Raw genomic sequence first — 25099 nt, 5'->3', positions numbered from 1 at the left:
TACATGCATATGAGTAGTTCCAGTGCCTTCAATGAGACTACCAATGTGCTCAAAGTTCAGCAGGTGCATAAGCTTTTACAAGATCAGGGCTTCAGTTGTTATAAATACAGTATTGGGCTGGTCTGTTAGACAACACCAAATACAGGTCTTACAGATATTTTATTCATAAAGAGTAACATGTAAGGTATCTATAGAAAGCTTGTAAGTTATCAAGACTCATAATCATTGTGAGATGTATGTATGTGTAATATTTAAAGAATAATGTCTTTGTACTGAAAGTTTGCTTTAGGGACTTGGAGTAGAAATCAGTCACCAGGAGGGTAAGATGTCTCAGTGATGAACCATTCAAGCAAGAGGGACTTGATACCTCCTCCTAGTCAGCCAGCAAGGTAATGCAAGTTTCCACTGTCTACCCTCGCCATATCCCAGAACAGCCAATGGTTTTCCTTCAAGGATAATTGCAAACAATCAAAACCACTTGGAGGTGAAAAGGAGTATTATAGCAGGCTATAATAAAGACTCTCTGGCTATGAATAAAGACAAAAGATTGTCTCATTATAACAGAAGTAGGAAAAGGCACTCTGCATCCATTCACTGAGGAAACCACTTAAGGAGCAGGGTGCATTTATGAACATCTGGATCCTGTTTTTTGTGAAACCAGAAAGCTCTGCAGTGGACTGAACTTTGCGAGGAAAGCCTACATTATAGGAAATGTAACTATTGATAAGAGTAGACCTAGGTTCATTTTTTTTTAAATCATTTTGTGTGTTGTTACCAGTTGTTTCCATCACTTTCTCTCATTTCTAGTTAAATCTTTAATCTTTCTTAAATAAACCTACTTTTGTTTTATTAAAGTGCTCACAAGTGCTGCATGGTATACAGGAGCACCGGTTTAAGGTAAAACTAATAAATTGGGATTCACTGCACATTTGTAGGGCGTAGAATCTGGGATTTCTGTGAGTAGCCAGTGTCAAGGGCTGGATATCATGAGAATGATTCAAAGGGACTCAGGGATTGGCGTACACCTATTATTAACCTGTAAGACAAAGTTAAGGCTGGTGCAGCCCAGAGGAGAGTGCTTAAGTGGCTGAAAGAGCTGGTGGTGTCAGGAGCTGACAGCCAGCTACCACAAGAAAGACTCCCTCTTGCTGGAGGCAGGGGGTAACAAGGTGAATCTCAGTCCTGGGTGCCCCGAGTATGGTCACAACACCTCAGAGTTATTAGCCTTTTCCACACTGTATCATATTGTTGATTCTTTCAGTTTGTGATCCACTATAACCCTCCCTCAGATCCTTTTCGGCAGAACTACCACCTAGCCAGTTATTCCCTATTCTATAGTTGTGCACTAGATTTTTCCTTCTTAAGTGAAGTAGTTTGCACTGGTCTTTATTGAATTTCATCTGGTTGATTTCAGACCAGTTCTCCAATTCACTAAGGTAATTTTAAATTCTAACCCTGTCCAATAAAGTGCTTGCAGCCCCCCACCCCACAACCCCCTAGCTTTGTGTCATCCACAAATTTTATAAGCATACTCTCCATTCCATTATGAAAAGTCATTAATGAAAATATTGAACAGTACTGGACCCTGGACTGACCCCTGTGGGACTCCACTATATACATTCTCCCAGACTGACAGTGAACCATTGGTAACTACTTTTTTTTTCAGTACAGTCTATCAACTAGTTTTGCACCCACTTTATAGTAATTTCATCTTGACTACATTTCTCTAGTTTGTTTTGAGAATGTCATGTGAGACTGTCAAAAGCCTTACTAAAATCACTAGGCCAGTAGCCCTGTCAAAGAAGGAAATTAGGTTGGTTTGGCATGATTTGTTCTCAACAAATCCATGTTGGCTGTTCCTTATAATCCTATTATGCTCCAGGTGCTTAAAAACTGATTGTTTAATAATTTGTTCCAGTATCATTCTAGGTATCAAAGTTAGGCTAATTGGTCTACAATTCCCTAGGCCTTCATTGCTCTTCTTTTTAAATATAGGTACTATATTTGCCTTTCTCCAGTCTTCTGGAACCTTGTCCTCCATGAGTTCTCAGTGATAATTGCTAAAGGTCCTGAGAGTGCTTCAGCTAGTTCCTTAACTACCTTAACATGAATTTCATCAGGCCCTGTCAACTTGAATACATCTAATTTATCTAAATATTCTTTAACTTGTTCATCCCTATTCTAGCTTGTGTTCCTTTCCCCTTGTGGTTAATATTATTTGTGGTAAGTAGCCAGTCACAATTAACTTTTTGCTTCAGTCTTCTAAGTATTAAAAACCTCAGCCTTCTTGGAGTTGTCTGTTATTAGTTCTCCTTCCCTGCTAAATGGTGGACCTATGCGTTCCTTTGTCTTTCTCTTGATCCTAATGTATTTATAGAACCTCTTCTTATTGCCTTTGTGTGAATTTTGTAACTCATTTTGTGGCTCAGACTTTCTCATTTTGTCCTTACATGCTTATGTTATTCTTTAGTACTCATCCTTAGCAATTTGTCCATGTTTCTACTTTTTGTAGGATTCCTTTGTATTTTCAGGTCATTAGAGCTCCTGGTACAGCCATATTTGCATCTTATTGTTCTTTCAATCTTTCCTTCTCATCAGGATAGTTTGCTGTTGTGCTTTTAATATTGTCACTTTGAGAAACTGCCAGCTCTGCTAAACTCCTTTTCCTCTTAGCTTTTCTTCCCATCTGACCTACTAGTTGTCTGTGTTTGTCTTCTTTTTTTAAAGTCTCTTTTCCTTATTCTGTTACTCTTATTCCTTCCCTTACTGAGAATCGCGAAGCCATCATTTCATGATCACTTTCACCCACTTTGCCTTCCACTTTCAGATTCACAAATAATTTCTCCCTGTTAGTCAGAATGACATCTCAAATCTCACATGCGTCTGATGAAGTGGATATTCAGAAAGCTTATGCTCTAATACATTTGTTAGTCTATAAAGTGCCACAGGACTCTTTGTTGCATATCTCAAATGGCTGTCCTCTGGTTACGTCCTCCACTTTCAGAAATGGGAAGCTGTCCCTAACACATTCCAATAACTTTTCAGATGTTTTGTTATGTCACTAAACATCAGTGAAGAGGAAGTGAAGAAGACTGACAAATCAGATTGCAACCACAGGGGCATGTACTTACCAAAAGCGGAATTTGCTCAGGACACCAGACAGATGGCCCTTTTATTTCAAAAATGTCATAGGGTCTTTAATGACAACCATTAGTTAGTATCTCAGATTTATAACTGATCCTAACAATGGCAAGTCCAGTAGCACATGGCCCCTAATGTCATGCTGGAGGATTGCTTCAATACTAACTCAAAGGGGAAAATGCTTGATGCTTTTAAGTAGAACAGACTATTCTATAAACACAGACTAAGTTCTCTCATTACTTATTTCTCCCATCATAGAGGTTCTAGACCATTTCTTTCACATCTTACTAAGGCCAGAAATAAATGATCCGGAGGCTAAAAGTACAGAACAGTCTTCCACTCTTCCCATTTGCAAAACATTGGATAAAAAGAATCTAGAGCATGGCCGAAGGCGGCCAGTATGCAAATACAACCCTTTGTTCTTGCAGGGCTAGAAATCATTATTAGAAATAATGACATAAGGGTGCCGTAGTCCTGCCGTTGTACCAGTTTATGTAGGGTGTCTCTTGTTTTAGACCCATAATTACTTCTGCCCTCTGAAAACCTGTTATTTCACCTGGAGAAAAAAAGTGTTGATTTCAAAATCATACCATATTTAACATACAGCTGATCAGTAGAGAAGGATAATCCCACAAATACCTAAGCAAGAGGAAATACAATATAGGAGTGTAATTGTTCTGCTAGTGTAGAATGTAGTAATAGTGTCCAGCAAGTTTATTATGGTTAATTTATTTGAATCACAAAATAGTGACTCATAAAACTGAGCTTGTAAATAAATGTCTTTTATGGTAAAGAATATAATCCGTCACCATTCTGAAGTTCCCTCTGCCTTATTCTGCCTCTCACGGGGGGGATGAAATTCATCTCTGTGCAGAGGGCCAACCCAAAGTCTATGCACCCCTTAAGTCCAAATTATGCTCTCTCATGAGGCCTTAAGACCCCCTTAAGTCTCATTTAAGTTAAAGTAGGTCTGAAGTGGGACATGAGAGGTGCATAGGCCTTGTGATGACCTTCGGCACTTGGGAGAACTTCACTGAGTGAGAAAATGAGGAACTGAGCTGAGCGATAATGATCAAATGTTTTCACAAGTAAATTCTTCGATACCAGACACAACAATTTTGTTTAGAAAATTATTCACAAAAGGCTATTTGAACTTCAAGAGTGTTAGTCAGCTAGCTATATTGTGAGCTCTGGGAGCCAGGGACAGTCCTCGTTGATTGTCTGTATGGTGCCTAATGCACTGAGGCTGTGATCCCACTCCATACAGTTAACTATGGATGTCATTGTGAAAACATTCTGCACCTGTAGGTCAGGGGCCTCCAGGACTGTGAAGACTGTTCACATCGTACATCTGGCTAACTGCTGATCAGGCACCTGGCAATGTAAGCCCACAGCCAATTCATAAGGGGTGGATTTCTGCCATCCATTTGTCTGGGGGCAGGTGGAGAGGCACTGGGCTCCCCTGATCCTTCTGCTGTCTGGACAAAGAGGATAATGTCCAGGTTCCAGTGATCTGGTCCAGCAACAGTAAAAGCCCCTGCTGGGCTACTGCCACACTAGGGTCAAGGTCTGGGTTCTGGAGTGTCCTAGCTTAGGTGCTCTCCTGCCTGGTGCACCAGCTGCAGCTACTGCTAGCTAGTTTCTAGCTTCAAGTGGGCCAGCTTTGTCCCCCGGAGAAATTATTCTTGGATTCCTGAGTGGGTCCTGTCCCTTCCCACTGGTGTCCCCAGAAGAAAGGGACTAACTGAGCTGGGCTGCTCTCCCCTAATCCACCCCGGCTCCATCTGCTTGTAGGGACGCATAGCTCCCGAATCGCCAGCCCACAGGCGCGGCAAACTGCTCCCATGGCTACGAGGCAGGAGTGACCTTCAATCCAGCGTTTGTGTTTGGGAAACTTATTTGGCTGATTTGATTGTACCCTCGCAGCTGGTGTTCACGCGCTCAAGAGATGGGTTCGTTATCTTATGTGCATGTATACTGCCTGGCTTTTCTATGCGCAAGATTTGTACCAATGAGAAGCGTTGTAAGCAGGGAAGTGTAAAGAATAAAAGCCCCAGGAAAAGTTCCTGGAGGTAGAGGGGCTTTTCGGCTACCACAGACCTGGCGTTCTGTTTCCTTTCCTGCGTTGTCACCACATCTGCTGCCAGTTTAATGGCTTCCAGAAGCTTGACCTTGCCCTATTGAGAGGATTTTACTCCCTAATCCACATACCTGAAGCAGAGGGCCCTTGTGCTCTCCTCCTTGTTGCTACCCGGGTCTCAGGAGACCTTGATAGTATATTATTTATTTATTTATTTGTATTAATTATGTGTTTGGAATAACAAGTTGCTAACCCTGAACACAAAGGTATTTGTTTTTCAGGCTTGTGTCCTTAGTACCCTCCTTTAGGGCTGTGAAAGCTGGGTCACGTACTGCAAGCAGGAGCAGAGATAGAACAGTTTTCACCTCCGCTGTCTTAGAAAAATCCGTGGAGTTACTTGGTACTAGTGGGTCACCAATAACGAGATCGTTGAGAGAACCGGCCTACAGTCTATGCACAGTGCTGGACGTTCGCAGGCTTTGCTAGCTGGGACACTCAGAGCACATGCCTCAAGACTGTCTGCCGAAGGCTTTGCTCTGTGGCCAACTTAGAACCGCCTGCAATGCAGAGGAAGGCCAAAACTCCCATACAGCAACAAGGACAAGCAAGGCCCCAAGAAATACTGGGAAAATCCTGCTCACAATCGTTCCGTTTGGAGAAGCCGGGTCAAGGCCGGTACAGTCACCACGGAGAGCTGAGGCCCGCAATGAGCCAGAAAGCAGAGTATGCTTCAACTTCCATCTGGTGCGTGGACCTGTAGCCACTGTGGGAAGGTTTGCTGCTTGTGCATTGGGCTTTTTTATCGTATCATTGCTAAGCACCACTGACAGACCGACTTTGTTGCGTCTCCTTTCATCTGTCAAGATATTGGACGGCCATATAAATTGTATTACAGTAGTGCCTACGGGTCCCAACTGGGATGGGACCCCAGTGTTCTAGGCACTGTACAGACATAGATTAAAATACAGCCCCTGGCCTGAACAGCTTACAAGTGTATGAAATACACAGTCCTAGTTCTGCAAAGATTTACACTGGGACGACTAACAGGTTGAAAGTTAAACATGTGCATAAATCTTTGCAGAATTGAGGCCTAACTTACAACATTCACAGTTCAGAAAGGTATCTCCTAGTCCCTAGTGAGTATGCACAGTAGAAACTCGCTAGTTCACACTGATGCCTGGAAATTAATTTACAGAGCCGTGAATGCTGCCAATTGGCCAGTAATCCCTGTCCGGACTAGCAAAAGTACTGACTGAGAATGGGTGTCAGTAACAGAGGCACCTGAAGTGGGTACTGAAATATCCACAATTTAGGTATAATCCACATGTATATCTACACTTGAATGTTTAGTTGTGTTTTAACATGTGCTAATTAACATGTTAACCGACAAAGACTATAAATTCTAGAGTAGATAGAACACAGACACGTATTGCATGTTTGCTCGGTGTCTGACTACTTGTGTTATTGTTTCCTTGCACTCCCCCATCGGTGTGCCTGTAGGCTCCTGTCGTCTTGTCTTATACTTAGATTGTAATTTCTTTGGGGCAGGGATTTTTTTGTTTGTTTGTTTCATGTTTGTACAACGTCTAGTACAATGGGGTTCATGGTCCATAGTTAGGGCTTCTATAGTCTACTACAAAATAACAAGAACTGGAGTGTGCCATCTTGTTAGTTAACCTGTTAAAACATGATGGAAAATTCAGCTTTAGATGGATCCTAAGTTTAGCGCCCTTTCAAAACCTATCAGTGAACCGGTGCAGCTGAACAGAGCTGGGCCTTGGCTAAGCTTGCAGGTAAACACCAGGTTTAGCTGGCCCCTTGCTGACAGCCCTTTTCATGGATTTTTCCAACTGTAGACAGGGCCTAAACTGAACAGACAGGACAGAGACGCAGAGAAAACCACGGCCAGTTTGCTTTAAAATAACTGTTTGAAGCTGCCCTGGCTTTGGAAATGTTAGAACAAGTCCTGAAAGGAATGGATTAGTGGCCAAGAGGCAGTCAAAGGGGGGGGTCTCTACTACCTCGAGCCAGCACCCTTACTTCTATAGCTATATGCATGCATATGGTTAATTGCAGAAGCAGAGACACGGGGGGGGGGGGGGAGAGGATCTCAGCTTGTCATGATGACTTCAAACAAGCTCCACCCTGCAGCCCTCCCCGCCCCCTTTCTCCTTGTCACACATCCGCTCTTTGCGGTCATTGGTGGGGAATTGCCTGATGCCTCTTTAAATCGCCTCTGCTGGCTCCTTGTTTCAGGAAGTGTCATAGGCAAGCAGCCCCAGCTCCTCGGCTATGGGAGGCGGAAGTGCCTCCTAGGTAAATTGGAGCAAATTGCAATCGATCTCCAGCAAGAAGCGGGGTTAAACCCGATATTTCCAGTGGGTGGATGATAAGGACTCGGAAACTTTCCAAGGAGCTTTGGCATTACAAAGGGAATAACCCTCCCCCACCAGCAGCACCGCCAACGGCAGGATCGGGATTATTATTATTTTCTTAAAACATTCTCGTCTCCAAAACCAAAAAGCATCCGGCCCCCTACTCCCCGCAAGTCTCTTGCCGCCCCCATTATCTGCCTAGGAGCTCGTGTTTTCGGTGCGGTGGGGCGGGGAGGGGGCAGTCCTGCAGTCTGAGCTCGGAGGCAGACTGAGATGAAATCATTTGCGGTGGCCCTAGCATGGCATCTCTCAAGAGTTTCGGCCGGGCTGGGCAGAGAGAAGAGGAGGAGAACGGAGACCTGGACCGATCGCTCCAGCAGATGCTGCGGGCGATAGTGGAGGAGAGGAACCGCATTAACATCCGCCAGGAGATCAGCGGGCTGGGTGAGTCCCGGGGGGTGCGGGGTGGCTGCTGCTGCCGCCGCCTCCTCGTATCTTCCCCCTGCAGAGCGAGCCGGGAGCCAGGGGAAGGGAGTGGGTGGGGAGCTCCCGTCCGCAGAGCGAGCCGCGGGGGAGGGAATAAAGTTAGCCCTTTGCCTGGCGCCTCCTGCAGCCCGCCCGCCCCGGAGCGAGTGCACCCGCGAGGCGCGGGGAATGCAGGGGCTGTTTGGCACCTCGCCCCGGGCTCAGTCTCCCCCATCTGATCCCACTGCTCGTCCGGCATGCGAAGCCCTCCGCTAACCATAATAGCCAGGACTCCTGCTAACGGCTAGGGCAGGTTAGAAAGGGCAGCGCTTGCTTCTGTTCCTCTAGCATCGGGATATTTGTAGGTCCCCGTTAGCAGTGGGTCTGCTCGGTGGAGCATTTCCTACAGGTACAAAGAGGCTAAGGGGGGGGGGAGGGAGTGTTTCTGGTGGCTTATTACTATGGCCCAATATTGAGTAATTCCTTGTGATGCAGTAAGGTAACAGGTTTGAATTACTATATGTTGTGTAGTGTGTGATTTCCGTAGGCATAGTATACCACACAAACCTGATCCGTCTGTGAACTCCCCTACCTCCAGTCCCCCTTTTTTCTATCACTGGGTGGTGGTTAATGGAAACCGAAAGTCCCTATTATCAGAAGAAATGGGTATCTGTTTTTGTATATGCATTGGTTAAGTGATGAGATAATCACGTCCTGTAGAAACAAGCCACTGCAATCTGTAAGAGAGTCCGAGAAACAGCATTTATCTTCTTATCTCTTGGAAGAATGGAAGCTTTAAGATGAACAAAGCTAGCTGAGTGCCATTGCTTTCCAGACTGCAGTGGGAGCAAGAGCCTTTTTTTCATAAAAAGCCTGGAGACTAAATCAAAGTCGGTTGGTTTGTAACATACTGCCAGCCATAATTGCTATTGGGAACCTGTTGTGTGCTCTAGGGATATTGTATTGTTCCAGAAATGGGCCTAATTTTAGTCTAAGTAGGCTAACAACTAAAGAGATCAGTTCACTCTATTGTCTGAAACGCCCTTGGAGGAAAATGGTCAAAAGGCACAATATGGATAAACTAATTTTTTAAAATGAATATTTTTTCCTAGATCTTGGAACACATACCAGATATATACTTTTTTTTTCCGGTTCTTGAGATCACATGGCTGTCAAATGATTGATCCTTTTTATGTAGCTTTTTTTCCTGTATGAATCAGACACCTCCCTTTTCTGAGTAAGTGATTTCATACTGCTTGCCAGGTCTAGTAATAACACAATGACTTTTTTCTTTTTAATCAAAAGATTTTCTTCCCTATTTTTAGCTACTTAGTATTGACAAAGAAGTAAATATTGAAAAGAGCTAATGTTACTTGAGAGGAAATAAATATTGCTTAATCCAGTTACTGGGGAAATGTGTTGTGAAATAAGAGTCCAGGGTTGAAATCTGAGTAACCTACAAACTTGAATGCAGTGAAATTCTTCCTTAACCTAAGTCTCTCATATTATGAAATAATTGGAATCTGGTTAGGTTAATGGATAGAAACTATAACCATACAGTATTATGAGTAATAAGACTAAAAGAAAAAACAGCTGCTATTCAACAGATGTTCCTGATATGAAAAACTATTTCAACCTTATTTTAAACCTATCTTGAAACGGTATTTGTACCTTGGCCCCAATCCTCTTATGAGCTCTATGTGGTTGGACCCTGTGCCAGTATATAGTGCACTACAGGATCAACGCTTTAGATTGTAAGTCTCTGAAACACTCACGGCCTTCTTTTATTTCCAGGTGGCCTAGATGTGTGGTTGACCTTCCTTAGCACACATACAAGGCCCCAACACTCTTCATTTTTAAGTCCTTCTTAAATACTTACTTCTATTGTGCTACTTGTAGTGAATCTCATTGACTTGCATTGAAAATCCCTTTTGCGTTCCTCTTCCCTGACCTCTGTATTACCTGTGCGTGCATCTGCCCTTATGCTGTGATCTCCATGGGGCAGGGATCATCCCTTATTGTATGTGCTTCATGCATAAGTGGGTGCAGTCACAAATAAATAGGATAATAATCATTACTACATGTTTCTACAGCATCTAACATAATGGGTTCCCAATCCCTGACTGTAGCCTCCAGGTGCTACTGTAATAGAAATAATGGACAATTACTGATCAGCATTTGGTGTTTTGGAGTTTTTATTTGGCCTATGTATTTATTAATAGTATAAAGTTAAAAAGATACTACTAATTAACTTTGGGCCTGATAGTTAAATTTGTTGAAAATGGGGACTTAAAAAAAAAAAAAGTCAACATTTTTATTACTATAAGTTGTAGCCAAAATGCTGTTTTTTAGTTGGTGGGAAGGAGATTGAAACATTTGCAATAGTATGAACCTCAACACCATGATTCCGCAGCACTGTCTTGAAAGAAGTCCCATTGCATGAGCTTGGGCTGATCATATGAATAGCACTTGTTGGGAATTTTTTAGCTAAATGTTTTATAATCAGAAAATGCAGTTCTTTGAAATGGAAACGTATCTTGGGAAAGGGTCAGTTTTGACAATTTTTTTTTTTTTTACTTGAGAAAACTTTCGCGGAGGAGGGGGAAGGAAAGAGTTTTGGAACTAGTGAAACTCAATGTTTTCTAAACAACAAATTCCAGTTATCTGGCTTGACATGGCTTTTCATTTCAAAAGTTAAGCTAATTATAGTATAAATAAATAATAGTTTAAATCAAAATGAAACATTTCAACTGACCAAAATCAAAAATGTTTTCAAACTACCTTTGTGAAAATTTTGGAGATTTTAACTTTTCATCCCAATTCGAAAACCGTTTCCTGCCTAGCTCATCACATGAGTAAGGAGACACTCTTGCAAGTTAGCATGCGAGGACTAGTTAGTATAATGTTAACGGGAATTGTGCAGCTCAATCACCATGTTGAAAATGTGATCCTACCAACAGAGATACTCCTGTTACGTCTAGATTTGTTGAGAGAGATTACAAAGTTATACATCGATAGAGAGGTTCTGGTTATATCTTTTTCTAGGACATTGCATTTCCGCACTTTACTCCAGGCTCCAAAATTATAGTCAGACAAACAGTGGGACGACTACAACGGCCTACAGTATAGACCTGCCACATGCCATATTTGTGTTGAAATAGCCATGATATTGGTCCTCCGTCACCATGGCGCTGCATGAGCTAGCCCAATCTTCCATATATATTGCTGCTCAAAGCTTAGGGAGTCTCATCAGGGCACAGCGGGAAGAAGAGAGAATGGATGCTCCATGTACCATATTGTATACTAAGTTTTCTTATATTGAAAAGCTTCCTTGCACAGGACACTCTTAATTTCAAGCATCATAACTAGTTGCTTGATGTATGGCATTTGTCACTAACTGTAAATTAGTTCCTGTTCTTTTTTCCCCTCTTTTCCTTTATTGTTTATGAACCTTCCAAAATCCCAGTAGAAATCTCAGAAGTCAGGAATTTAGACTATTGCAAGTGTAATCCCATAATTTAAAAGTTCAAGAAACGGTTTTAATGATCTTTCATAATAAAAGCCAAATTCTGCTCATTTTACTTGTCTCTGTAGTCCTAATGGGCTAGATCTTCAACTGCTATAAATCTGTGTAGTTACACTGAAGTCATTTGGAGGTATCCCAGTTTACCCTGGCTGAGAATCTGATTCATTGATTTCAGGAACTAGTCCCCAAAGGCTTGATCCTGAAAATTGCTGAGTGTTCTTAACTCCCATTGACTAAAACGAGACTATATCATAGCTCACAGAATTGGACTCTCTCTCTCTGTTACATGGTGTTATTCATTGAAACAAAACCTTTTCAATTTTGGATTGGATTTTATTGCCAAGTTTTTATAGTGCAAATTACTTCTTCCTAAAATCTTGCAGTTGGTATATTGTATCCATTCTCATTAGACATCCCTAAAACAAGTGTCTTCCCCCATATTGAGGGGAATCCATCCCTTTGTTGTGTGAGTGTGTTACTCTTGAAAGTGTGGCAAAAAGTTCCTGGTATTGCACTCCAAAGTAATGACTAGATACATGATTTATAATCACACTGTGTAGTAGAGAAGATGATGTCACTCTAATTAGGTCTCAACTGGCTGTTAAGGCGTTATCCAGTCACCGAGTGTATTATACTACCACAAGGCTTGCTATGAAATGGAATTCACTAGAGTGTTTCTGTGGCAAAAAAATATTTCATTTGGGAAATAAGAACCTTGCCCCATGTTTTACTTCGATAATAAAGCATGAATGGTGGCAGCTTCTGCCTCAGCTTCTTTGATTAAAAGTTCAGAGTGGGTGGAGAGGCATAAATCTTGTGGTGGTTTTTTTTATCTAGTCAACAGGAGCACAGAGTTGAAAAGTTCCATGGCTCATGTTGTTTGTCTCCAGTCTTTCTCTACCTCTTGCTATGTTTATCCTCCTTGAAACATTCATTTGGCTGCAAACGAGCGTCTGAGGAGACAAAACAGTTTTGGGTTAGAGCTCTGGACTGGGAGGGTTCATTTCCTGTTTCGCCTATGGCATCTTATGTGAAGTTCGGTAACATGATTAACTTCTCTGTGCCTTGCTGCCCCTCTAACAATACTTACCTTACAATATGCTGAAGAAAGTACTGCATTTGAGATCCCGGGATGGAAGGTGTTGTTTTAGTATAAGGTAGTATTATAATTAAAATGACTTTTGCTAGGAAACAAGAAATAGACATTTGAATAATGTAATGATGAAATGCTCCGTTGCTGACCAATAATAGACCAGTGTAATACACAGATGGTCAAAGGTGGGAAAGGCCCAAGGAGCTCCTTTGCCTCTGTTGATGTGTATGCTTGGATAATCCAGAGAGCCATAAAAAAGCAACAGCAAGTAAACAATCTAAAATAACTTCTCCCAAAGTACTAAATCTTAAATGTAGCGGGGCCTAGAAGAGAGGCGGCTGGATCATGCAGTGGGCCTGCTCCTGCTGTTGTCAGGGGCTAGAGCAGGGGTCAGCAACCTTTCCGAAGTGGTGTGCCGACTCTTCATTTATTCACTCTGATTTAAGGTTTCGCGTGCCAGTAATACATTTGAACGTTTTTAGAAGGTCTCTTTCTCTAAGTCTATAATGTATAACTAAACTATTGTTGTATGTAAAGTAAATAAGGTTTTTAAAATGTTTAAGAAGCTTCATTTAAAATTAAATTAAAATGCAGAGCCCCCTGGACCAGTGGCCAGGACCTGGGCAGTGTGAGTGCCACTGAAAATCAGCTTGCTTGCCACCTTCAGCACGCGTGCCACAGGTTGCCTACCCCTGAGCTAGAGAACCCTACCCTTTTCTGTGTCTCCTGCTAACTGAGGGAGGATCAGAAGCTCTCCCATATACTTCTGACTCACGAGGGGAAAACAGGATAGGGGGTTACAGTGGCAAAGTGGGAGGGTATGTGCTTGGCTTGGTGGTGCATGGGGTGTTTTTGGAGGCGTCAGAGAAGCATCTGAACGTCCTTAAAATTGCCTGTCAGCAATGTATGAAGTCAGTGGGGTGATTCTCATGCTCAAAAGTCAGGCAGGTGCTTAAACACTGTGCTGAATCAGGGCTTGAATAAGTAGATCTTTGGTCTTTTTCTGGAAATTGGAACCTTGCATGCATTAAGTGATAGGCTGTTAAGGTATATGGGTGTCGGGAAAGAAGGGAGTAAGTGTAAGTACGTGACAGAGAAAGGGAACGGTTGGAAGAAAACTTGGTCAAACTGAAGGGAACAAGGGGAGGTAGAGAAGGAGATGAGGGTAGAAATATTGGCAGACATGCCAACTCTTGTGAATTTATCACGAGAACATGATTTCTAAGTAAAATTAAGCCGCCCTCATGATCTCACGATAGAACTCTCAAATGTTAGAATCCTGACATTTGAGAATTTTATCTTGAGATCATGAGTGAGGCTTAGATTTACTTAGAAATTGCAGTCAGCCACGTGTGGCCAGGCTCCTTCTGTCACCCTCCTCTGTCCCCGCTGCCAGGGGCTGACAGTGGGAGCCCCTCCTCACGGGCTCTGGCTATCAGCTTTGGGCGGCTTCCCTGCCAGCCTGGGGAGTGGGAGAGGGGACCGCACTGGAGAAGCACAGGTGAGGTTGTGAGGGCTGAAGTGAGGAGGTGGGGGCTGATGGTGGGTTCTGAGCGGATGGGGTGAGTGCTGGAAGGGTGAACTGAAGGAGGCAGGGGGTTCATGGGGTAGAGAGCTGAACTGATAGGGTGGTGATGATGGGAGCTGGAGGGACTGAATTGAGGAAAGATTGTGTGGGGACAGGACTGGTGGGGGAGCTGGGAGACAGGATTAATTGTTGGGCAGGAGATGGGTAGATGTGGGGGTGAGAGCTCCTGTAGCAGGGGCCAAAATCACCTTATCCAGTACATGTTGGACAGTGGGCAACACTGATTGTCACGTGCACACATCCTGGGGTATGGGCAGGGGTAGTTCAGGAGATTGACCTAAAATACACCATGTAATCTTTTTTTTTTCTTTTCTTTTTTTAAATGTCATGATTTTTTGTGTCAATCTCCTGATTTTGGGGGGGGTCCATCTAATGATTTTTGAACTCTTGAAAGTGGCAATCCTGTATTGGGAACGGATGGAGTTATACAGTGCTGGGAAAAGTGAGACCTCTGAACTTAGAACTCTTAGATGCTGTGCAGAGCCCGGAATGGATTTACACCTTATGTACCCCAGGCACAGCATCTTCAGCGCCCCCCCTGCCTATAGCTGACCTTTGTGTTTTCTGTAAAACATTAAACAAAAAGAAATATAAACATGGCCTCCCCAGGAAGGCATGAGACCCTCTGACACATACAGCGCTCTTAGCTTGAGCTGGGGCACAGCCCACCCGCCCTAGGCAAGGCGCAAGGGGGGGACTGTACCGAGGGCCGGCTCCAGGCACCAGCGCAACAAGCAGGTGCTAGGGGTGGCACGTCCGGGGCTTCATCGGCAATTCGGCAGCAGGGCCTCAGTCCCTCTCAGAGGAAAGGACCTGCTGCCGAATTGCTGCTGAAGAGTGAAGCGGCGGCGGTAGAGTTGCCGCTGGAGTGCCGCTGACCGTGGTTTTTTTTCTTTCTTTTTTGCCGCTTGGGGTGGCAAAAACGCTTGAGCCAGCCCTGACTGTACCTCTCCCCAGGGCAAACGGTCCCCAGCTGTCTTCTGTCCCTCCCGCAGCCTGGCGCAGCAGTCGTGCTCCGGCTCTGCCCATGCAAGTGAATAGGGCACCGGCCACGTCCCTACCTCTTCCTCCCCGGCACGGGGCAGAGGCAGCAGAGTGGCCAAGATTGGGAAGGCTCTTGGACACTCCCAGCACCTTCAGCAGCCGCCCCACCCGGCCATGGCTCACAGCACCCCCAGGTGGGCTGACTCGGATGCTTACCCTGCCCCAGCCCCACACACTGGGTGGCCACCAACCCATGCCAGGAGCCTGGCCATCCGCGGGGGAGCTGTATGTATTTTTAACTTCTAACCCTCTTAACTTTTAACCTTCCCAATCCAGAGCTCTAACCCAAAATTGTTTTGCCTCCTCAGAGGCCCCTAGAACGCCGGCACCCCAAGGAACCTGGGCCTAATTATGCTCCCACCATTGCCAATGCAGGATCAAGCCTTTAATGCAGGTTCCCGTCCAGCATAACATAGCATGATCCACCCTTTACTGCATCTTATAACCCTTCTTGTAAGAGTTCTATAAAGAACCTCCTGGGCTCTCAGGAAGGTGATTATATCTATTTGTTACACTGGCTGCTGTGTTATGGAGAATAGTAATCCAGGGTACAACTCCAGGGCTGAGCTCCTTGGAGGTAAATAACCTTTTTATGGCAGTTCATTTAAAATTCCATTTAGTTTGTTTATTGTAAGAGCCCCATTCATGCTGTTGTAGTTATGGGCCTGTCGTGCTTTCCATTACAAACCAATATTTTCAGGGCGTTTATAACTCAGCCATAAAAATTAGCCTCCGGTTGGAACTTGACAGACATGGTCTCAGACCAATAAGATCTTGTCCTTTTTTGTTGTTGTTTACATATCTCTTGAGATGTTGGGTTTTTTGGTTTCTTGTCTTTTTTTTCCTTTTTCTTAAAATTGCCTACAGTGGCATGTGGCCCATCTCATCAGAACATCCCCTTTCCTAAATTTATCTTCGCTGAATTTGGAGCACATACGCTGAGTGCAGAATGAATTTTCTCAGAATTTACAAGGGAGTCTGTTAACTCAAAAAGCAATTAACATCAATTAAAAATGGAGTCCTTTAAGAAATTCAGCATATGTATCAACCTTTCCTTTGTCCTGAATGACTAAGCCGTTGGAAGGCCAGAAGGACCACTGTGATCATCTAGTCCAGGGGTCGGCAACCTTTCAGAAGTGGTGTGCCGACTCTTCATTTATTCACTCTAATTTAAGGTTTTGCGTGCCAGTATTACATTTGAACGTTTTTAGAAGGTCTTTCTCTAAGTCTATAATATCTAACTAAACTATTGTTGTATGTAAAGTAAATAAGGGTTTTAAAATGTTTAAGAAGCTTCATTTAAAATTAAATTAAAATGCAGAGCCCCCCGGACCGGTGGCCAGGACCCAGGCAATGTGAGTGCCACTGAAAATGAGCTCGCGTGCCGCCTTCGGCACACATGCCATAGGTTGCCTACCCCTGATCTAGTCTGATCTACTGTATAGCTCAGGCCACAGAACTTCACAGAAATAATTCCTATTTGAACTAGAACATTTCTTTTAGCAAAACATCCAATCTGAATTTAAAATGGTCTGTAATGGAGAAGCTATCACAACCTGTGGTAAATTTTTACCGTGGTTAATTCCCCTCACTTGTCTAGCTTCAGCTGCAATTGAATAAATACAGACAGGTGAAACTTTTCATGTAGGTAAATTAATTGAAGTCTTGCACGTAGGCTATATTGAAGAAATTGGGTTGTAATAAATCAAAGTTATTAATGACTGTTGTTCCAGTTATGACTGTGTACGTCAGTGGTGGCCAGACTTTACACAGGAGGGCCACATAAACCTAAACACAACCTTGGGTGGGCCAAACAGATTTACAGATTTTAACAAGATTTAAAGTCACCTGTATTGATTTATAGTTGTTTGTTTCATATGTATTTAGATAGGTTGTTTCTATGTACAGTATTGTCTGCACATTTTTGTAAACTAAAATAATATAAACATGACAACAAAACACTAATGAATCAGCCTTTAGTATATTGTGTTGAAGCAGGAGGTTTTTAAAAAATATATCTTTAAGGTGAATGTGTCACTTTGCAAAAAGACAGAAATATGTTACTGCTGCTTAACCTCCACTTTAGTAATAAAAAGAAATTGTCCCCTTTAATGGGGACATGCCTGCAGTTCAGGAATAGAATGAGGACACGGCTATTGGTGATACTACTATCTTCCTAGCTATGGCTAATTGTGTCTGTCACAAAACACGATGTGATGGGTTGTTTTGTTTCGCAGCATTTGTACAAAAACATTGCAGAAAGCTTTCTAATATAGTAGAGTAGTCCAAATTCAGAGGTGAGTTGGAGAGGATATGACTACATCTTTGTCCAGTGCCCTCAGCAGGTAGGTTAATCAGGTTGGACTTTGTAGTCTTTCACCCTTTACTAAGGCCTGGTCCCCACTAAGCCCCCACTTCGGACTAAGGTACGCAAATTCAGCTACGTTAATAACGTAGCTGAATTCGAAGTACCTTAGTCCGAACTTACCGCGGGTCCAGACGCGGCAGGCAGGCTCCCCCGTCGATGCCGCGTACTCCTCTCGCCGAGCTGGAGAACCGGCGTCGACGGCAAGCACTTCCGGGATCGATTTATCGCGTCTTAACCAGACGGGATAAATCGATCCCAGAACATCGATTTCCTGCCGCCGGACCCTCCAGTAAGTGAAGACGTACCCTTAGTGATATAAGCACTATACACTGATTGGGACTGGCACTGGTTTTGGTGCTGTGTAGTAGTCTCAACCCTCTGGAACTGTTTGTTGAACATGATGGCTTATGTCATCTTGTGCCTTTAGCTGATTCTCCAATAATCCTTGGACTAGGTATAGATCAGTCCAGACTTTATGGTACTTTAGTATTTTGGCATCATCTGAGCCTTGTCCTGGAAATCTAGATGGGATTAACATGGAACCTGCTCATGAACAATGGCAGATTGACAGCTTTGGAAACAGATTTTCATTTTGTCCAAAAAACATGCATAACATGGGCCAGAGTAGAATCCTACGTTGCTTACATGCATCATCAGCCTTGATTTGGAAAGACTGTCTCCAATAGTGAGAGGGTGGTTCATTTTCCATGTCTACTCAAAATAGTGCCTCTCTGCTGACACTACCAGAAACAAGTGCAATCCATGGTGGTAGTTTTTGTGATGTAAACACATGCACTAGGAGCTGGACTGATGTGTCATGATAACCAAATAGGTTTCAGATAAGTGTCTTTATTCTCACTTACTACTGACCTGAGTTGGATTCAAATGTATCACTTTTAAGTAAGACTCTGCACAATATTTATCACCATAGATTTTCTGTGTGCCTGGCTTCTTAACTTCAACTGATTTTCAAAGTTTGACAAACTCCTACCTATTGCAATCTTCTTTTCATCTATCTCAAACAGACGTGGTGACAGCTCTTCTAGAGTCATAGATTCCAAGGCCAGAAGGGACCATTGTGATCATCTAGTCTGACCTCCCTTCTAACGCCGGCCGTAGAACTTCTCCAAAACAATTCCTTGAACAGATCGTAGAACAGTTGTTCTCAAAGCTGGTCCGCCGCTTGTTCAGGGAAAGCCCCTGCCTGGCTGGTTTGTTTACCTGCCGTATCCGCAGGTTCAGCCAATCAGGGCTCCCAATGGCCGCGGTTCGCCGCTCCAGGCCAATGGGGGCTTTGGGAAGAGGCGAGGGCCGAGGGATGTGCTGGCCGCCCTTTGAGAACCACTGCTTTAGGAAAAACATCAATTTTGATTTAAAAATTGTCAATGACGGATAATCCACCACAACCATTGCTAAATTGTTTCAATAGTTAATTATGCTCACTATTAAAGTGTATACTTCATTTCCAGTCTGAATTTGTCTAGCTTCAACTTCTAGCCACTGAATTGTGTTACAGTTACACTTTTCTCTGGTAGACTGAAGAACCCATTATTAAATAATTGTTCCCCATGTAGGTACTTATAGACTGTAATCAAGCCACCCCTTAACCTTCTCTTTGTTAAGCTAAATAGAGCGAGCTCCTTGAGACTATCTCTGTAAGGCATGTTTTCTAATCCTTGACTCATTCTTGTGGCTCTTCTCTGAACCCTCTCCAGTTTATCTACATCCTTTTTGAATTGTGGATTCCAGAAGTGGACACTGTATTCCAGCAGCAATCGCACCAGTGCCAAATACAGATAAAATAAACTTTTTTCTTGTACTTGAGATTCCCTTGTTTATGCATCCAAGGATCATATTGGCCCTTTTAGCCACAGCGTCACACTGGGAACTCATGTTCAGCTGATTATCCACCATGACCTCCAAATCTTTTTCAGATTCACTGCTTTCCAGGATAGTCTCACCCCCTCCCAACCATCCTGTAAGTATTCTTTATTCTGAAGTGCCCTCAGAATCCTTATGATCAGTGGTGAGTTGATATTCTTTCCCCTGTTCAAATGGATATGGAGGATAATTTTATGTGGAAGTAACATCATTCTTTTCAATGAATATGTGACATTGCACTCTATATGATTTTATGAAAATATGCTAATGAATGTGAATATAATGTAACTGGAATATGCTTCATGCAAAAGGTCTCTTGTAAGGTATCTTTAGAAAGCTTATAATCTACCGAGTGTGGTCATCCTATTTGTATGTATGCATCATTCTTGTGTCTGAAGCTAGAAATATGAAATATAACTCTGGGGGCCTATTGTAATTATGCAGAGGTTGGGCCATTAATGGTGGTTTGAAATCTTGATGGCTCCCATTAACGGGGACAATTGACTATGGATGGCTCTGTTTGCTTGCAGGCCTTCCTGTGAGTCAGACTGGGAGGAATGAAGGCTTGGAGTCTTACAGTGACATGTGATTATGTCACCTGAATGGGAATCCATCTTTAACCTGGTGCTTTTCCATTGAGAAGGAGGGGTGGGAACCCAGAGAGGGACAAAAGATTCCCACCTTGTGCAAAGCTATATAAGGGGGTGGAACAGAACAAAGGGGCTGCAATCATGAGAAATCCCCTAGCTACCACCTGAGCTGGAACAAGGGCAGTACCAGGGGAAAGAATTGTGCCCAGACTAGGAAGGCGTCCAGTCTGTGATAGAAGTTTATTGAAACATCTGAGAGTGAGGTTTTATCTGTATTCAGTTTTCATACTGTATTAGGCATAGACTTCATGTTTTATTTTATTTTGCTTGGTAATTCGCTTTGTTCTATCTGTTATTACTTGGAACCACTTACATCCTACTTTTTGTATTTAATAAAATTACTTTTTATTTATTAATTAACCCAGGGTATGTATTAATACCTGGGGGGGGAGGGGGCAAACAGATGTGCATATCTCTCTATCAGTGTTATAGAGGGTGAACAGTTTATGAGTTTACCCTGTATAAGCTTTATACAGAGTAAAACTGATTTATTTGGGGTTTGGACCCCATTGGGAGCTGGGCATCTGAGTGTTAGAGACAGGAACACTTCTTAAGCTGTTTTCAGTTTAGCCTGCAGCTTTTGTGGAACGTTGTTCAGACCTGGGCAGGCAAGCATGTCTGGCTCAAACCAGGCAGTGTTCTGAAGTCCCAAGATGGCAGGGGAAATGGCTCAGAGGTAGTCTAAACACATCCCTTGGCAGTACCCAAGGGGTTTTCTGTGATCCAAACCATCACAGAACAGATCCAATCAAGTGCATCTTAAAGGGCTTTGGGAAATTGTTTTAATTTTCCATCAAATTCTCAGTTCTCTGTTCCATAAGGAAGGGTGTGCAGTGTAATTAAGTAATCTGTTTAGAGATGATAGGTTTATTGTCTCAGAAGGATCATTCATGATTAGCTATTGCCTGAGTGAAGCTCTTCTGACCAAGGTGAGTCTTATGAAACTGTAAACTCATCACAATGCAACTTGTATGTAAAGCTCTGTGTAACCGAGGAGATTCATATATAATCTGAGTCCAGCTTTACATTGGCCATAGGACTGTTTCAGGGGTTGTTTTTGTGAGAAAATTCATTCTAATTAATGAAGGCCTGAACAGAGTGACCCTTTCTCTTAGAACAAGGTTGCCCAAACTTTGTGCCACCAAAGCACCGCATTGGAATACCAGAGGGCCACATCTTATTTTCATACAAGGGAACTGACTACAGGTATTTCCATCTTTAATACAGAGACCACAGATCCCATTATACAGTGCTCTTTCTTGGTCTGACTGGCTGGGGTGCATACGGGAATTTGTAGTTTCCATGTGGGCTGAACGTCTGTATTAATGATGTGAACAAATTATTTTAGATCTCCATGAGATGCACTTCAGATGCCTCTGAAATGTCCCAGGATCTGAGTTGTTGCTATTTAGTTTTTTACTTGTTATTGGAAGACAAATGCCGGTTTGATTTCAGATATTGACAATCAGGGTTCTGAATTTGTTGAATTTTAGAAATCCTAAATAATAGGGTTACCATACGTCCTCTTTTTCCCGGACATGTCCGGCTTTTCGGCAGTCAAACTCCCGTCTGGGGGGAATTGCCAAAAAGCCGAACATGTCCGGGGAAATGGCGGCTCTGCTCCTCCCCGACTCTTCGGCTCTGTTTAAGAGCCGGGCTGCCCGAGCGCTACCGGCTTCGGGCAGCCCCCGTGCCTCCGGACCCTGCGCCACCGGAGCCCGGGAGGGGAATGCCCGGCTGGGGGCGCAGGGTCCGGAGGCATAGGGGCTGCCCAAAGCCCGAGCGCTACCGGCTTCACAGTTTGCCGGGCAGCCTCCAGACCCTGCGCCCCCGGCTGGGTGCTTCCCCTCCTGGGCTCCAGCTGCGCTGGGGAAGCGCCGGCTGGGGGCGCAGGGTCTGGGGGCTGCCCGGCAAACCCTGAAGCCGGTAGCACTGGGGCAGCCCTTTCCCCCTGGCTGGGAGTGGGAGGGAGGAGGGGGCGGAGTTAGGGTGGGGAAGGGGCGGAGTTGGGGCGGGGCTAGGGGGGGAAATGGGCAGGGCCAGGGCCCGTGGAGGGTCCTCTTTTTTTATTTATGAGATATGGTAACCCTATAAATAAGAACAAAGAGCATATATTTGCCCCTTTGACAAAAGGTGTAACTCCTGTTAGTGCTAATGAAAGAATAATTCCCCATGTACTTTGCTTTAATTGAAAGAAAACTTGTCCGAATACTGTAATATGCCCTGAAATTGTGATGGAATAGTCCATATTTAGTGTTCCTTGTCCGTTGAACTGTTAGGGTAGTTATGATACAATCTCCCACTAACAGACTTGATGAGTGTCACAGGCACTAGGCCAATGTAGGAGGTGGTGGCTAGGGCACCACATCAGGAATAATAATAACCTCCCCTCCCCCCCCCCCCCCAAAAAAAAAACTAGGGTGAAGTGAATTTTTTGATCCTTGTTGACCTATCTAATTTATGTTTTATTTGTTGTTCATTTCTTTTGAAAAGCAGCACTTGTAGATTATCCATAGAGATGGACCCAGTCTGAGAATATGGATGTTTGGGGTTGTCCAGATCTTCGGTATTGATTTAGGCCAATCTTGGGCAGGGGATGGAACAAAAGTCCTTCTGGTCTGGTTTGTTCCAGATGGTGCTGGGGAAATTAGGCACAATACCGACTCTGAGCAGACCTGTATCTCTGTCGGGACACTCTGTGGACCCCTGTATATGAGGCAATTACTTTTTACTGTGAGGTTGGACTGGGACACCATTTCAATTCAATAACATGATTATTGGCAAAACTTGAAAGAATTTTCATGCCAAAGTGCAGAAGAGGTTCGTCTGAGTGAGGTACAGTCTATAAATCTGGGGCCCATAGTGGGATTGGTGGTTTTTCCCTCTGTTAGTTTGTCATTATGTCTGTTCTTTTGTCCAGTGCTTGGTTGCTATGTGCTGGTAGCAGCGCAGAGGGAGTAGGTGAGAGTCCTGTGAAGACAGTTATACCTACAGAGAAGAAAGATGATCTAGTGGTTAGAGCACTAGCCTAGAACTTGGGAGACCTGCGTTGAAGTCCTTATTCTATTACAGATTTCCTCTATGACCTTGGGCAAGGCCCTTAGCCTTTCTCTGACCCCGCCCTACCTCACAGGGATGTTGTGAGGATAAATACAATAAGGATTGTGAGGTGCTCAGATACTCTGGTAATGAAGGTCATGCAAGTACCTGAGATAGATAAGATGGGCAGAAAGGGAGGAATGGCCACAAGCAGCAGACCAGTGGCCAGGGGCGGCTCCAGGCACCAGCACACCAAGTGCGTGCCTGGGGCACAGGACCGGCTCCAGGGTTTTTGCCGCCCCCAGCGGCGGGGGGGAAAAAAAAAGCCGCGATCGCAATTGCGATCAGCAGCACTCCAGCAGCAGCTCCACCGCGCCACTTTCTTCTTCGGTGGGAATTCCGCAGCAGGTGCTTCCCTCCCAGAAGGACCTACCGCCGAACAGCCCAACGTGCCGCTCCTTCCCCTTGGCTGCCCCAAGCACCTGCTTGCTGGGCTGGTGCCTAGAGCCGGCCCTGCTGGGTGGCAAACCGCCGGGGGTGGTCCCGTGGTTTTGGCGGCAATTCGGCGACAGGTACGCTGAAGGCGTGGGACCGGCGGACCTCCCGCAGGCATGCCGCCGAATCCGCGTTTCTAGCGGACCGCCCGCAGGCGCGCCGCCAAAAGCCGCCTGACTGCCATGCTTGGGGTGGCAAAATACATAGGGCTGCCCCTGCCAGTGGCAACTAGAGGAACATAAAATACTTCAGCACACCAAGCAATATCTGAATTCACCTCTCAACACAAGGTGCACCTAAAAGTCCTACTTCTATTTAATTTTTGCTGAAGGGTTGGGAAGCTGGGAGTGGCAAGGAGAGAGTTAGGGCAATTTACTAAGTGCCATCCTTCAGGATGTATCAGCTTGTTGCCTACTGTACTCTCCATGATCATGTGATGTGCCCCAGATTGAGTGCTATGCCTAGGGTTCATAGTACTGGTCATGTGATATTCAGTGACTAGTCACAAAGGCTTTGGAAATAACAGATCTATATTTCAGTGGTTTGTTAGTCACTGAACTAAATGGGAGCATTCACTTCTGCATTCTTACTTTAAATTCTAAAGATAAAATCAAAAGGTAATAAAGTGAAGGTAATTACAGAGGGGATTTAAAGAGGCACTTTTTGTAGTTTGTCATACTACAAAAAGAAAAGCAACCCGAGAGTATTTCCCCTGTGCTTTTGCTGAAAATTTGTTTGAATAAGATCATCCTCCTTCAACCCACATGATCCAGTTTGAGCCCATAATCATTGTTGCAGAAAGGCAGCAGCTTCTTCGTAGTTAAAGTTGCACCCAGGTACCATTTTCTAAATCCCATATTGTTAGCCCCTTATAACTTTACCTTTTGTAGCTGGTGGTAAGGTATATTCAGGTCTACATAGGTAAAATATAAGTATTCATTCATGCTGTAATGCAAGGGACTGCAGGCCGTCAAGCCTGTAAGACAGATTGGTTGGCCAAAAAAATCAAGGCCTAAGGCCTGAATTTTGGTTGACCCAAATAACTAACTGATGAGTGACCTTAAAGTCACAAGATAAAGTGTTGCAGGTAACAGATTTGCTAAATGGTGAAATAAGAAACTACAGAATCCCACTTATTAATATTTTGGGAGATTGCTAAGAAATGGGTATCAGCAAAACTTGCAGATGTCCTATTGCAATAATGCTATAGCAAGTGATTAACCAGTATGCTAATGAGTCTGATGCACATGGGTATGATGCACAGAAACTAGGAACCCCAGTATAAGTGGGGTGTGGAAGTTCAGATAAAGAAAAGGGGCTGAACTCATTATGAATATGCATAATAAACAGTGGT

At 43.9% G+C, this 25099-nt stretch overlaps 1 protein-coding gene across 2 annotated transcripts in view; it reads left to right on the top strand.

The window, feature by feature from the left end:
• Window positions 1–5949: 5949 nt before the first annotated feature.
• The window catches only part of KIAA0930 (KIAA0930 ortholog), a 162873-nt gene continuing 143723 nt past the window's right edge, over window positions 5950–25099 (top strand). For both annotated transcript variants that reach the window (XM_054038260.1, XM_054038253.1), the window contains exons 1-2: window positions 5950–5965; window positions 7478–8040. In XM_054038260.1, the coding sequence (XP_053894235.1) occupies window positions 7896–8040 (145 nt within the window). In that variant the 5' untranslated portion in view covers window positions 5950–5965; window positions 7478–7895. The remainder of the gene's footprint in view (window positions 5966–7477; window positions 8041–25099) is intronic.

This window comes from Malaclemys terrapin, chromosome 1 (assembly GCF_027887155.1).
Source record: "Malaclemys terrapin pileata isolate rMalTer1 chromosome 1, rMalTer1.hap1, whole genome shotgun sequence".
Taxonomy (NCBI): Eukaryota; Metazoa; Chordata; order Testudines; family Emydidae; genus Malaclemys; species Malaclemys terrapin.
Note: the sequence above shows the minus strand (reverse complement) of the source record. Positions and strands in the feature narration are given on the sequence as shown.